This window comes from Bolinopsis microptera, chromosome 9 (genome assembly GCF_026151205.1).
Source record: "Bolinopsis microptera isolate Bmic1 chromosome 9, MBARI_Bmic_1.0, whole genome shotgun sequence".
Taxonomy (NCBI): Eukaryota; Metazoa; Ctenophora; class Tentaculata; order Lobata; family Bolinopsidae; genus Bolinopsis; species Bolinopsis microptera.
This window is the reverse complement of record NC_087080.1, coordinates 9,681,093-9,696,736: the sequence shown is the minus strand read 5'-3', so window position 1 is coordinate 9,696,736 and position 15,644 is coordinate 9,681,093. Positions and strand designations below refer to the sequence as shown.

Here is a 15,644-nt window from a genome sequence, read left to right as displayed (position 1 = left end):
CACTACTATATAACAATACTTTCAACACTACTATATAACAAATAATTTGAGCATGAATAAGAAGTTGTTACTTTGAAACGTCGTTTATCCTAACAGTACAATATCATTTGTCGCAAATCAGAATAATCAGAAACTATTTGGAAAAACCCAAAAACTGTCATACTTTTAACATTCAACCTATTATTTAACTTATATCAAGTTTGCAGTATTTGGTATAGCCTGCACTGTGCTTGCCAAAGTATTTAATTACGTGAAGGCCTTTGCCCTACTTGTTACTAAGTGTATTGTGATGAAAGATACAAATGATAAATAAAAGAGAAAAATCAAATAATATGAGCTATATATTACTATGCGAAAATATAACGCCGCGCATATCTATGAATGAACAGACAAAATGCATATATAAATATAATCGAGCTCACTTATTTTTGATTTAACTAGTTAGTTATAGTATCGTTTGCTTTACAATAGCAACAACAAACAAGGTCCTCAAATAAAGTCGAAAAATCTGATTCGTAATTCATAAATTAATTCAATTGAGTTTTCAGTAAATTCCAATGCAACTTCAACAATAATTTGGTTCTATGTACATTTTTGTATTTTACCATGAAGACTAGAAATTATGAAAAATGTTTTGATGATTTTTATGTCATTTTTATGTCATTATTTTTTATTTGATTTGATTTACCAGTATGACAGTGATGCTACACTACACTATTGTACCATAATAATTATAAAAAATGGCACAACTGACCATTAGCCTTAGGCCAGCAATTTCTGACAAATTAGTTGTTCCATTTTGAATTCAAATTAATTTTATATATTTTATTTTAAAACTTTACATCAAAATTTGGTAATTATTGTCGAAGCAGAAGTAAAATGAATCTTTATTCAAAATGGGTTTTAGTGCACTTCTAGATTATCATCCCTTTCTAACTGCAATTATACTGGAGACTTACTTACCTGGTCTTGTTTTCCTGTTTAGTAACTGTTATTGAATATAACAAATTGAATAATAAATCCTATCCAGTAACCAAATATGTTTTTAAATTTAGTTACACTAGTGAGGCAAGGTCACTGTAATTTAGAACAGCTACTGAAGAAATCGTTTAAGAGTGGCTACCCATTCAATCAATGCTGTTGTAAACTTTTAAGACACAAATCCTCAGATGACTCATCTGAATGATCAGAAAATCAAAATCGAAAGTTACGTAAGGAGGAGGGGCTCTGTCAAAATATCAGTAATTTTCTTAGAGCATCCCTTCAGTACATCTACATTTCAGTGTACTGTAAACATAGTACTATATTAAAAGTATTTTTTGCCATGTAATTGTAGTCTTGGATAGGAAAACAGCCGTAGTAAATCATAACCTTAATGTACTATTATATACAAATAATGGATAAGATGATAGATATCACGTGACAAGAAATGAAACTGTGCTTTAAAGTTGACTATATTTGTTTGACACTTGACAGCAATTTAAGCACTTGATTAGTTATCAAGCCCGATAGCTGATTTGCTATCATTTGTCTATAAAATATGGATCAACTGCAGTACTCAAAAATATATTCTATGATCTTTTAACTGCCATGCCTGAAGTGGTTCGTAAATGGGCCATTGTTTACTCCTATCGTTTTCGTCCCTCTTCTTACCACTTAGCATTGCCTACTGTAAAGTATAAATTTTTCTAAGATCATAGAGATTAGAGTTACTGACCCGGTCTCACTTAAATCAACCACTAGCCACGATTAAAGGAATGTAAAATACAACTTATTGTTTCATTGAAACTGTAACAGTGGCAGTTTTATTTGCAGATCCTCCAAGCCCACTCAGTTCCTTATTCTCTGGAAATTTTCGATAAGGAATAATGTTGCATGGTCAGATTTATTCATCCCTTATGATCTGCAGCCTTCTTCACACTATCAACCGTGTTTTCATATCTTTCTTGATTGTCTCGGAAAAATGTTCCATACTGGGAACCTCTTGAAACCAATCATGTCAGTAAGATTATATTATGTTTTTCAGTTGATTTAGTGCTCCTTCGGCCTTCCAAAATAAACACCATTTACCTTATCAATCTTTCCATCAGATTTAGTCATGGGTCAAGATAATTCAATATTCAAAAAATTACCAAAATCGATAATCTTTCTTCATTCTTTGGATATAAGTTATTTTTTTGTTGTTGTTTTTTTCTTATTATAGTGTCCACTATTTTAGTAATCTTTATACTTAGATCATTATAGGTTTTAATATCAATTTATATGTTCCATCTATATATACAATATTTTGTATCATAAAATATATAGAAGATTATTGAAGTATTTGACCGCTGTATCATTCACACAGCTACATAGTAAGTGATTGCAATGACGAAAAGATTGCTCCTACAATACCCTCCGGAGCTTGAGAAAAGATACACGGTAAAAGAGACTATAGGATCAGGTAACTGACCCAGTTCATTGTTGCAATACCAATACACTCTTAATGTTCAGTGTAATCCATTGTTGCAATACCAATCAATACACTCTTAATGTTCACTACTACTACTACTACTACTACTATGTCGGAGCTAAGTCCGATCTACGCCAGAAAACCCCCTCCATATATCCCTGTCCCGCATCAGGGTTCGCAGTTCCTCTTTAGAGTTTGTCCCAACTTCCTTCAGTAACATAGACAAGTAGCTTTGTCTTGGTCGGCCTTGCTGTGCTCTACCGTGCGTAGGTTCCCATAAGACTAAATCACTGGCAAGTAGCTCAGGATGTCGGATGCAGTGTCCCGCCATTTTTAATCTCCTGCTTCGTAACTTGTTTGACAGCCTTGGGAGGCTACCATACAAAGTTATATTGCTGACCTTGTCCTTCCATGAGATACCCAGCACCATACGCAACATCTTTGTGTATGTCCCGTCCAAAATTTTCTCTTGAGCCTTTGTCAGTGTCCAGGTTTCTGATCCGTAGAGCAGTACTGATTCACAAGCCGCTATGAACAATCTAATCTTTAGGCTCTTTGAGAGTTTGGATTTCCAGATATCCTTCAGTCTATGTAGGGCACCCCACGCTTTTCCCTTTCTAACCCTTATCTCCCTATCTGTGCTCTCAATCCAATGTTCTAATGTTCAGTGTAATCAATTATTGCAATACCAATCAATACACTCTTAATGTTTAGTGTAATCCAATGTTGCAATACCAATTAATACACTCTTAATGTTCAGTGTAATCAATTATTGCAATACCAATCAATACACTCTTAATGTTCAGTGTAATCCATTGTTGCAATACCAATCAATACACTCTTAATGTTCAGTGTAATCCATTGTTGCAATACCAATCAATACACTCTTAATGTTCAGTGTAATCCATTGTTGCAATACCAATCAATACACTCTTAATGTTCAGTGTAATCCATTGTTGCAGTCTGAAACAGTACACAAATCGGGTTTCCCGTGCATTATGCCCACTGTCCAGATCAAAATATGTACATGGCTGAATAATGCCCTATTTTAGTTTAATCATATTTGTACCATGATGCCAGCCTGTGAAATCTTGAAGGCTGATAGAATTTTATGTTCGTAAATTTCTGTCAGGCCTCGAGATTTCACACAGGCTTATATCTTGATATATATCATTAAACTAAATTAGGGCATCTTTCAATACTCGAATAACATGTAGATCGATATTATATATATCCTGGACATTTTGACATTTGAACGGGATATCCGTGACACTGACTCAGAACATCAAGGATTGAGGAAGATATTGTTAAGGGACTGTCGTCCTGTGACAAGTTTTCTAATTGCGATCCTTATAAGCAACTTTTAACAACTTTGTGCAAGGATTGGGTAATCATACTGCGTAAGATAATCAGCATATTTAAGATATTCCACATATTATTGGGATATTTGGTCGTGGTACTGATAAGATGATTGTGTGTGAACAGAGCAGCTAATATAGCAAATATCTCAATATACCCGCTGATATATCACTGCTGGGAAAAACCAATTTAATATCAGTGCTTCAAATTAAATAGGTGGTTGTACGTGGCAAACTAACCTGAGAATGTTAAATATCTTCAATCTGTAGAGTTTCTGCAGTTTTTTTTTCCACAGAAGGCATACTAAAATATTTCTCCCCTTTCTCTGAAGTATGTCCGTGATGATTTGTTGGTCAGGTATGCAACTATGCAATAAACATTACTTCAACCATTTGGTAACCATTTAACCCTCATAAACACCATTTATCGTCGGGTTGATCTTGACAACAGCTGCACTCCCAAACTACATTCGCAGGTGGTTTCGCAAAGGTTATTTAACTTTCCACTTAAGCGTATCATTTTGACTCACGTCAATTTTAACACCATCCTCCACCATTCACTCTGATTTCTCCGGCAACCTTCTCCAGGGTTGCCACACCCCAGAGGTAGGCAGAGCATCTCAATGCTATCCTCTCGTGGGCTATCTTGGCCCAGCCTCTCTAAAAAATAAATAAATAAAACTACATTATATTCGCAGGTGGTTTCGCAAAGGTAAAACTTGCCATCCACAAGGCCACTGGAGAGAAAGTAGCTGTCAAAGTCATGTGCAAGGACTCCTTAGGGGTGAGTGGTTTATAACTAACCTGGTGTCAATATTTAATGACAAGACAAGAGGTTATTTATAGATTGGGATTTAAGCAAATGCAAAATATATTTTGATTTTTAATGGGTTAATGTGTTGTGTAAGATTTCACATGTCATTTATTTGGGAATTACCAGGAATTACCGTAATTCGTTGCTAGTAATCCGTTGTAATTCGTTATTACGACTAATTTTATAAAATATCAAATATAAATTAATATAAATTAATGTTTAATAGTTTACAACCCAACAGGAAGATCTTCATAGAGTACAGCTGGAGATTGATGCGCTGAAAAATCTGTCTCATCGTCACATCTGTCAATTGTACGAAATAATAGAGACACCTTTACTATTCTGCCTCATAATGGAGGTAAGATTTGGTAACTTCAAACAAATTGTCACTGTATCAATTCTGAATTATTTTAATATGGTTTTAATAAATTTTTAAAAACACGAGAGGTTTAATACGTTTATCATTTTTTCAAGGTATTTTACAGAAACTGTAAAAGAATCTGCAATTTCCATAACGTTTTATTACTGTAGTAGTTGTACAGCAATACTAAGGTAATGGGACAACTACCTTAGTAGTACTAGTAGTACTACCTTCACACACACATCGAACGCTGTAAGAAGATGACGATCAGACCTCATTAACGTTTTATCACACTGTAAAGTGTAAAAGTGTAGAGTTATAAAAACAAAACCTTGTTTCAGTATGCACCCGGAGGAGAGTTGTTCGACTACATAATTGCTAGAGACCGGTTGAAGGTTAGTTGCTCTTCCAATACCATGACATGTTCATTGTTGACAGGTTCTTCTCGTGTATTTATGGGCATTCTATTTATAGAAACATAATTTGAGGCCAATTTAAGTCTTTTAAAGGTATTAAATATTAATAGATAGCTCGGGTATTATTAGAATTATGTTTTAATATTAATATGTTCTGTGTCATTTTTTGATAGTTAGAATTAGTGGTCGAGAACGTGCCCAAATTTGAGGATATAATATAAAGATCATGTAGACCAGTAGACTATTTATTATTTAACTCCATCAAGTTAAATCTATTAATTCACAATTCACATGTAACAATCCTTTTTTCAAATAAACTACAATAAAATTAAAATTGGGCGCCTCATCTTACTTTAGATCAGTTACTGACACTCTAATTCATCACCAATACCAATAGCTGAGTGTACAACGTCAACGGTTAACTTTAACCTTATAAGGCAGTAAGTCTGTACATTGTGAGGATTAAAAGCACTAGAGAGGTCCGAGTTTTGGGGCCTAATGGATTTTCTTGTTATAACACGACACTTTAACCGTTGTGACGCCATCTCGTAGAGCTGACGTCATTTAGTTCATAGTAACACGTTACAGTCCAGCTTGCTCAAGCTGTTAGTACCGCTAACCAGCTAACCTGTTCTTATGATCTCTCGCTAGATTGGTAGTGGAATAGGATTGATGCGGTGCCTCAGATCGAGTTATACGATTAGGTGACATGAGATTAGTGATTAGGACACTCTCAGGTTTTTCTAGAAATTGTTCACTTTACGCGGAATCACATACCATGCGTTTTAATATGAAGGAAATAAGCTAACTCTGTTTAACTAGCAACCTGAATATTGCTGATGCAATCCAGCTAACAGATAAAGGGATTTTAAGAGCTCAAAGGAAATTATTTGATCTATAGGTAACTGAAAGTGGTTGAACCATGGAGATAAATCACATGGAGTTACGTAATCACAGGACACAGGATAGTCTCAACTCAGCTTGCATGAACTGGTTTTATTGAATTCGATTTGGCAATAAGTCTGACCATTTAACCAGGTTCTTAATTAGAACTGTCATATTTCACGAAAAAGTCTCAACCACATTATTATATCTACGGTAGACATTCCTCAGAATCATCTTGGGTGATATACTCAACCATGAAATCAATAGCAACTTTGACAATGGTTAAGACTTTTTAACCATCTAAGTTCAATGCAATGATTCTCCACGAATCGTAAATAAACTTTAACAAACACCAGTTTATATTATATTAATTGTATAAAAGCTGGTGTTATTATATATGTTATTATATTATATGTCGATAAAATGTTTGTTAAATCATAAGTTTGACCAAAATCGTTTACTGAGCGTTTATGATGCAGCAGGGCAGTATCCAGTTTTGGATAACACACAACTTTACAGGAGAGCGAAGCAGTAAAGTTCTTTCGCCAGATTACTGCTGCAGTTGCGTACTGCCACAGTAAGGGGTTCGTCCACCGAGACCTGAAACCAGTGAGTACAATTAATGAAGATTGAAACATGCTGCTGTTATTATGGAATCTGCATTTTAGTTTTCTAAGTGAGTAGAGGGCAATACAGTTATTGGGACAATACACTAGAACCGAGACAAATCATATCAGCAAGAGATGAATGGTATCAAATAAGTTCATCGGTAGATTCAGAAAGTTTAGGTCCTATTTATCAGGATCGCATTTTATGTAAAAACCATTACAACTAATAACCCGTCATTACCTCCCGACTGTTACAGTGTTACTGCTAGCAGCAGAGAATTTCTAAGAAAAGCAACAAATTCTGTACTAGAAAGCCATGTACATAGTGTACCAATGCCATTATTGATTCCTTTTAATTGGGATCTCGATGATGCCAGATCAACTCTCTTTTATCTTGTACCATTATTCGTATATTCTTTCAATTAATGTATACTTGTACATTAAAACTTAAGTTGATTTTATCGAGAGATCGTCTTGGTGCCTCACGAATTCGTTCCGTAATAAAATCTTTATACTTATAATATAGTACCATACGACCGGCAGACTGGGTTAAAGAGTTGGAAGTCAGGTTGCAGTCAGGTTGTAGTCAGGTTGCAGTCAGGTTGCAGTTAGGTTGCAGTCAGGTTGCAGTCAGGTTGCAGTCAGGTTTCAGTCAGGTTGCAGTTAGGTTACAGTCAGGTTGCAGTTAGGTTGCAGTCAGGCTGCAGTCAGGTTTGAGGTTGCAGTCAGGTTGCAGTCAGGCTGCAGTCAAGTTCTTACCTTATAAGGCTAAAAGTGCTATATAGTCTTTTGGCATCAGTAGTGAATGACTGGATATGATTATTTTAATGAAAAACGGTCAAAGGTTGCGTACCGTCTGGTCTTCACATAATTTTAAGGCCCTCTATATTCCAATACCATAATCCCAAAGTATTTATCATTATATTTATATGTATTATAGAAGTGTTGAAACTGTGATCGTCTGTAGTACAGCACCGTGGAACCAAATTCTCAAAACAACTCAATCGAAAGTGCCACTGATGTAGGTTCAAGACATACAGAACTAGGTCTTTACTACTTCTAGAACAATCTAGAAAATTGTAGAATAATCATTAATCATGCTCCTCAGCCCACAGTTGCTAATTCGTTGTCTCGCAAAAAACGGCTCAGTCAGCTGCCCTGACATCTTGTGGTTTAAAGCAGCACATAACTTTTTACTTTTGACAGTTAATTTCCAGGAGGGGTTTATGATTTTAACGCATAAACTGTCACTTTGAAACGTGTAATTCTAAAAACAGATTTAGAACTAGAACTATTTATAAAAACGAAAGTTTCAAAAACGAAATGGGTCATGAGCCATGACCCATGTTGAATATGAGCGGATTGCTTTTCATTAACCCAAAATGGAGACTCAAGTTTACAATTTAAATCAAGAAAACCAGGTGCAGTAAAACCCCGATTTACCGCAAACCCCGATTTACAGCAAACCCCGATTTACCGCAGTCACTTCCTTCCCCAAATAGGTCGTACCAACATTTCTTTGTTTATCGGTACTCCAAGGAGTCTAAGATTACCAATGGGAGAAAGCAGACCAATGAAATTACCCCCTTTATATTAGCGACAAAAGAAACGCTATTCTCGCCATATGACAAAAATCTAGGTGTTCTTATTTACTTGCATGAATTTGAGTGCGTTCCCGAAGATAGAAGGGTAGGATTCCGGATATTAATGTTTCAAATCAGAGGACCTTCCACGAATACTCGAAGACACTTTAACGAGAATTATTGTCCACGAAATCCTCTGATTAGTAAAAATTACATTTATTAAGAATTGAATTTATTTAGAATTGAATTTATTTACAGTAAGCCCACCCCTACTAATTTTGCGAATATTCTTAGAATACGCGAATATATGCATGATATTCGTAGTCATATGTGCACACTTAAGTAACTGACCAATGAACCTAGCATGGCTCTACATTAAAAGTACTCCTACAGATGTTTAAAATAGGGAGTGAGCGAGTGGGCGGGATTATTTCTAACTCCTCAACTGCTAGTACCAGCCACTCCTGCGGGGGGGGGGGGTCTGGTTGTCATGGTTACGCAACCCTCGCATGCTGTAGTGCGCGGTTGCAAAATATCAACTGTACTGTAGTTAATCTGTAATCTTTAAATACCTTAATTCCCAAAAATTTGAGCGGGCCTCTCGCCCAAATTTTTTGCAGACCAAATTAATTGCATAAATCTTTTCCGTCTGCTAAATTTTTTGCTAACCAAACTTTTGGCATTTGGCCTGTGGCCCTGAAATCTATAGAAAGATGGCTTTTTCTTCATATCCAAGTGAAATAATATTTGAAATTTTAGTTTTCTAATCTGTCATTCATGGCTTGACCAAGTAAAAAGGCTTATATTTTGAATGAATAGAAATAACTGGAATAGCTAACAGCTACTAATAAAACAAATGGCTAGAGGTACGGATAGCTAGAGATTTAAACAAGATCTGCAAATGTATATCTATCATTTTGTACTGTGCCATCATCACTGTATTTTTTAGTAGTTACTGGGCAGATCGTAAATTTCATAATGTGAAACAACTGAGACTACCACCTACATGCTTGAAATTGGAAGCAAAATGACTGGAATAATAAGGAATAATAATGAACTAAGGCAAATGACTAACTGAAATTTTATTGGAAAATCGTTCATTTTTCGAAGAATTTGTGCCCAAATTTTCGGTCGCCCAAATGAGTTCAAATTTTCTGCCCAAATTTTTCGGGCTCAAATAAATTGTGCTCAATATAATGGCACACAAATTTTTGGGAACTAAGGTAGCTCAGATTGTCAGGTGGTATATAAAGCCTTACTAACCAGTATTAACGTTAACAGGTTGGAACTTCATGGCCGAGGTAAACTTAGCTGTTTGTAGTTGTGTGTATTTAGTGTTCATTTAGTGGTGGTATCTAGAGAGGGAGATAGCACGTGGGCACACGTGGGAACTCAACAATATTAATTGTATCACGCGACTTGTTCTTTTTTAAATCATAACATTTTTTGTCTGGACACCATTGCACTCATGATGTGTTGAACCCGCCATTTGTTAGTTATTTAGAGCCGGCTCCATTTTATTTAACGTAGAGAAGCTGAAGAGCAGTTTTCTGAGCAACTCAGGACCAATCCGAGCTGAATTCCACGAATTGTATACGCTGAGCTCAGGAATTCAGACGTGTACATGTTTCTAACATGGTATTTACTACTTAAGTAGTGGTAATGGTATTTACTACTTAGTAGTGGCAAGGCTATCATCCCCTTCTTCTCACCCCTTCTCTTCTCCACTTTAACACATTCCTCTGCCCCAAATACACAATGGAAAAACACACACCTCAAACATTCTTCATCGCAAAACCATTTATATGTCGCTCAATGCTGTTTGACCGACCACATGTGATCTGATGTATTCACCAACCAGCCATGACATGGCTGTCATAAAATTGCTGCTGTTTGTCGAATGATACGAACATGATAATGAGATTCGACAGTTTATAGTTTGATGGAACTGTATCGGAATGTCTGGCACGTGGTATTCGTGTGATGTTCTTATAGTTTCCCAGTACAAAGGGGGGGATCCGGGGAAGGGGTTGCATTTTTGTCATAGTATAGTTACATTAACTTATTACTCTTTCAGTCTTTCCGATGGCTTTATTCAAAAAATTAAAAATGACAAATGTTTCAAAGTTTTGATTACTTTTCCCAAAACTTAACCATTCAGTTGTTATTTGTGTGTACTGCTGCAGTTGTCTGTTGTTATAATAATCACCATGGATACTGTGCTCCCCTTTCTTGGACGATGAAGAGTATTTATGATGCAATTGAGCAAGTTGCTATTATATTGTTGTAGACTATAGTGCAATGTCAATATTGGACGCCTCCAGCCTGTTATTAACTCTAGCCGTATGCAAGAAATCACATATTAGATCTACTCACAACTTAAAGCAATCATATTTATCCAGTTCAACAAGAATTTTGGTAAAAGTCGTTGGTGTTTTCTCAAATATATAATATTCTTGAAATAGAATAGAAAAAATACTCCCGCCAAAAGTTCTCTCTCTCTCTCTCTCTCTCTCTCTCTCTCTCTCTCTCTCTCTCTCTCTCTCTCTCTCTCTCTCTCTCTCTCTCTCTCTCTCTCTCTCTCTCTCTCTCTCTCTCTCTCTCTCTCTCTCTCTCTCTCTCTCTCTCTCTCTCTCTCTCTCTCTCTCTCTCTCTCTCTCTCTCTCTCTCTCTCTCTCTCTCTCTCTCTCTCTCTCTCTCTCTCTCTCTCTCTCTCTCTCTCTCTCTCTCTCTCTCTCTCTCTCTCTCTCTCTCTCTCTCTCTCTCTCTCTCTCTCTCTCTCTCTCTCTCTCTCTCTCTCTCTCTCTCTCTCTCTCTCTCTCTCTCTCTCTCTCTCTCTCTCTCTCTCTCTCTCTCTCTCTCTCTCTCTCTCTCTCTCTCTCTCTCTCTCTCTCTCTCTCTCTCTCTCTCTCTCTCTCTCTCTCTCTCTCTCTCTCTCTCTCTCTCTCTCTCTCTCTCTCTCTCTCTCTCTCTCTCTCTCTCTCTCTCTCTCTCTCTCTCTCTCTCTCTCTCTCTCTCTCTCTCTCTCTCTCTCTCTCTCTCTCTCTCTCTCTCTCTCTCTCTCTCTCTCTCTCTTTCTCTCTCTCTCTCTTTCTCTCTCTCTCTCTCTCAACAATGAAGTCCGTTGTAATTTTGATTATTCAAGCAGTACATTAGTACATACCATATCTACATACCAGAACGTCCAGGTGCACTACATGCCTTAGAACCTCATCCGTGACATTCTGATAACACCGTATATCATTACTAGACAAAACGTGAAGAGCTATTATTCATGACTCTAAGATAGGTGTATAATATATAAGCAACATTTGACAGAGCATAGTGTGGAGTGAGCTATGTGCCCATCCTTGGAGAACCCGGTGAATGTCCTTGGCAGTGTTAAACAAGGAACTGAAACCGAGGGGTTCCGTTCAGGCCCTTCACACTTTGTTTCTGTCTAGTTCTAATGTACCGTCACAATAGTGACTTTAATATCTTGCATATCTTGCATGTCTTGTGTCCGGTGCTATTTAAAGCACATTACATAAGAACTCCTGACAAAGTTCAGCAGTTCTATAACTTACCTTAAATGTGTAGGATTATATTGGGTAACCACATAACATAGTACTACCTCTAAAAATAGCAATCTTTCTCAAGACAACGCCTTGTTCAATGATTTATCATTTTGTCTCCGGAGGTATGGTACTATTTAACCTCTAACAACCTGCGGTAGAACATACTTTTTAAACCATAGACTTAGCGCCTTATTTCTATTCTCTCCTGAGTCCTGAATATGATATAGGCATCAAAATCTTGATGGTTATTACTTTATGAAGCCTTTTATAACCTTTTATTTAATAGCCTATTATAAGTACTAAGAGGCGCAGAAAGGTAAATACATACAATAGAAATAGAACCGTTTAAATGAACCAGGACCACATATTTAAACGGTTTAGTAATTAGTTACCTGGGGTAGGAACTAAGAGGGTTACGAAGTCAGTAATGTTGCTCCCAACATGATCCTGTTGAGGTCTAAAGGGACCTTTGCTGATAGTTGAAATTCGACATATGACGTCATCTAGCGTCATCTAGCGTCATCTATCATCATCTGGCGATATTTCAGCGCTATATGACGCTATATGACGCTATATGACGCTATATGACGCTATATGACGCTATATGACGCTAGATGACGCTAAGCACGCAGCACTGACGCCAGGCGACAGATAGCGCTATTTTCATAAAAATTCTAGGGACGACATCTAGCGTCATCTAGCGTCATATGTTGCCGCGACATCTGACGCTATCTGACGCCATCTAGCGATATCTGACGTCATCTGACGACATCTGTCGCGACGACATCTGACGCAGGCGACATCAAGCGCTGGATAGCGGGATAAGTCTGTTTACGACAGTTCACGCTATCTAGCGCTATATAGCGCCAGATAGCGCTATATAGCGTCAGATGTCGTTGCGACATATAGCGCTAGATAGCGTTAGATAGCGCTAGTAAAGGTCCGTCTAAAGTTGGTTATTTGAGGAAAAGTGAGGTTTTAAAATATGATATGTGATTCATGCGGCATCGATTCGCTTGCACGGATTAATATTTTATAGTAATAACTTAAACAGATAAATCTTAGTAGACGAGCTGTTCGGTAAATTTTGCAGCGTCCGATCTTCAGAGTAAAATACCAGGATTAATTTTCTGGTGAAAAACGTGATGCATTACGTACCGTCTAGCTAAAGCCGCTCCCACTGAATTGTCCAATTCAAAAAATGTCAGATATGAACCGATCATTAAATTTTAATTAGATACTGTTTAAATACTGTTAAAATACCGATTTTCCTTTAATTACTGAAATAGAACTCTCTGGGAAGAAGATCTTACTATTTAAGTATTTAAAGTCTCATTAAGTCCAACATTCATATCGATAGAACCATCTGAACGAATCAATAAGTTGCTTGCGATTCCAAGAATAGAGCTAAATGTATTAATCGGTCAAATTTTATTGGTGTTTTACCACAAATCTTACCTTTATCTTTATTCGTTGCTAGGACCATTGGAGTACCACAAGATGGTCTAATATTTGTGACCCTGACGTTAATCGTGATGTTCAGTGGATTAATTTCTGAGACATAGAGTAATAGCTCCCAGATCGCTGAGAAGCTATCAGCTGCAGCCATTGCGAAACTGCAACAATCAGTCAGGTATCAGTTTATACAGCGTTTGTCGTCGTTTATCGACGCTAAAAGGGTGCGTGTGGTTAAATGTGTCATAAATTACTCTAATTTCAACTTTCGGGTGGTAGATTCTCCAATGGTTTGCTCTGGCATTGTCTTCACGCTGTAGGAGTTCTAAACCGGTGCTTGCTATTTACTCTTATAGCCTGAAAGTTGGGTTACCATTGTCTTTACCCTGTTGGAGTTGCAATGGTTTGAGCATTGGGTTCACAAGTTAAGGCCATCCTGTATTGGGTTCACAAGTTTAGGCCATCCTGTGTAATGACTGAATAGTCAATATAATAACATAAATTGTATAATAACATAATGTTATTATATAAATTGTATAGTGATTATTTGATGGTAAAATAGATCTGGTCGAATATGAACATTTTACTGGAGTAATTTTAAAAGGAACTATCAGTCACACTATCACAATTTAATCACACGAGAATTGCGTTCATTTTACGGTCTTTGAAACAATATGATCGATCTAAAGAAATAGTTTACCAAATAGTTACCAAATAGTTACCAAATAGTTACCAAATAGTTACCAAAAATGAAATGAGGTATTTATATCCCGCTCATATGATTAACCAACAACACAAGGAAGGTGGTTAACCATGTCAGAGCGGCTGTCTGTGAGTGATGTGAGCAAATGTGTAAAAGTATAACTCATCATAAGGCAAAGACAAAATTAAAACATCTTTTATTGTAAACCACACTAAACTAAATAGAAGCAGAACCATACAATTATACATGTAGGTATAATAAAGGTAAGTACAGTGACATAATCAATCAAGAAAGAAACAGATCCTAGAAAGGTAGAGATCAAGACATAAAATGGAGTGCGGTAAAAAATTTTTGTCTTGCAAAGTGAAGACAATAGAAAGAAAAAACATCAAAACTGATTATATAAATGGTTCTTACTTCTTTAACATTCGCTTGAAACAGTTGGTATCAGTAATACATCTCAACATCAGCGGAAGAGAGTTCCACGCAACCGGTGTCACGGTGTTTGAGAGTTCTGTATCCACTACATCCACATCCAGTAATGCTTTGAGGTAACCAGGTGCAGTACCGTGAACTGATTTGTGTGTTAATAGACAAACTTTGAAGAAGATTCGCTGGTCTATAGGGAGTATGTGGGCCTTCTTACTCTTCTATGTTATAGATGAAACGAACTGCCCCATTAAGGATTGATCTAAGTTTGTTTAATCTGGTCTTGGGTGGATTCAATGATTCATGTACACTGTACAGAGAATTACAATAATCTAATTTAGATATAACCAGTTGTTTCACCAACATCAATTTAATGCCATACAATTTCGGTGTCTTTGTTTCGTTCAGTATCATGAAATTGTTGCAAGACATTTGTTTGTTGTGTCTCGGACATCAGTGAACTGTACCACACGGTTTGGTTGAAATGAGATGTACAGTTGGGAATCATCTGCATAGAGCTGTATATCAAGACCATATTTGGCCACAATTTCTGGGGAGCTTTGATATAGAGGATGAAGAGAATAGGCCCCAAGAGTGATCCCTGGGGAACTCCAAACAGAAGCTCCAAGAAAGAAGAAAGAGTATCATCAATCTTAACACAGAAGTGTCTTTTCTCAAGTTATGACTTTATCCATTGCAGTGCACTTCCAGTAATTCCATAGTCTTCCATAGTCTTTCCAATACGACTGTATGGTCAATGGTGTCAAATGCTGCACTTAAATCGAGAAGTACAACTATAACAACATTCCCAGCTTCAATTTCTTTGTTAAGATCATCACACATTCTTACAAGTAATGTTTCACAGCTGTGATTAGTGCGGTATCCAGATTGGACTTCTGAGTAAAGGCTTTGATTACCAAATAGTTACCATTGAATAGTTACCAAATAGTTACCAAATAGTTACAAAATAGTTACTAAATAGTTACCAAATAGTTACCAAATAGTTACAAAATAGTTACCAAA

General features: G+C 36.7%; 3 protein-coding genes and 1 long non-coding RNA gene across 4 annotated transcripts in view; 3 read left to right on the top strand and 1 right to left on the bottom strand.

The window, feature by feature from the left end:
- Positions 1 to 15,644, bottom strand: part of LOC134820871 (uncharacterized) — a 1,079,557-nt gene that overhangs the window by 540,038 nt on the left and 523,875 nt on the right. The window lies entirely within an intron of this gene.
- LOC134820887 (uncharacterized) overlaps positions 1 to 15,644 on the top strand; it is a 507,687-nt gene that overhangs the window by 369,514 nt on the left and 122,529 nt on the right. The window lies entirely within an intron of this gene.
- LOC134820687 (serine/threonine-protein kinase TNNI3K-like) overlaps positions 17 to 15,644 on the top strand; it is an 88,695-nt gene continuing 73,067 nt past the window's right edge. The window contains exon 1 of the mRNA XM_063831215.1: positions 17 to 51. The gene's annotated coding sequence lies outside the window, so the exon portion shown is untranslated. The remainder of the gene's footprint in view (positions 52 to 15,644) is intronic.
- Positions 2,346 to 15,644, top strand: part of LOC134820956 (maternal embryonic leucine zipper kinase-like) — a 30,418-nt gene continuing 17,119 nt past the window's right edge. The window contains exons 1-5 of the mRNA XM_063831626.1: positions 2,346 to 2,443; positions 4,509 to 4,594; positions 4,866 to 4,982; positions 5,327 to 5,380; positions 6,806 to 6,895. Of these exons, the coding sequence (XP_063687696.1) occupies positions 2,368 to 2,443; positions 4,509 to 4,594; positions 4,866 to 4,982; positions 5,327 to 5,380; positions 6,806 to 6,895 (423 nt within the window). The 5' untranslated portion in view covers positions 2,346 to 2,367. The remainder of the gene's footprint in view (positions 2,444 to 4,508; positions 4,595 to 4,865; positions 4,983 to 5,326; positions 5,381 to 6,805; positions 6,896 to 15,644) is intronic.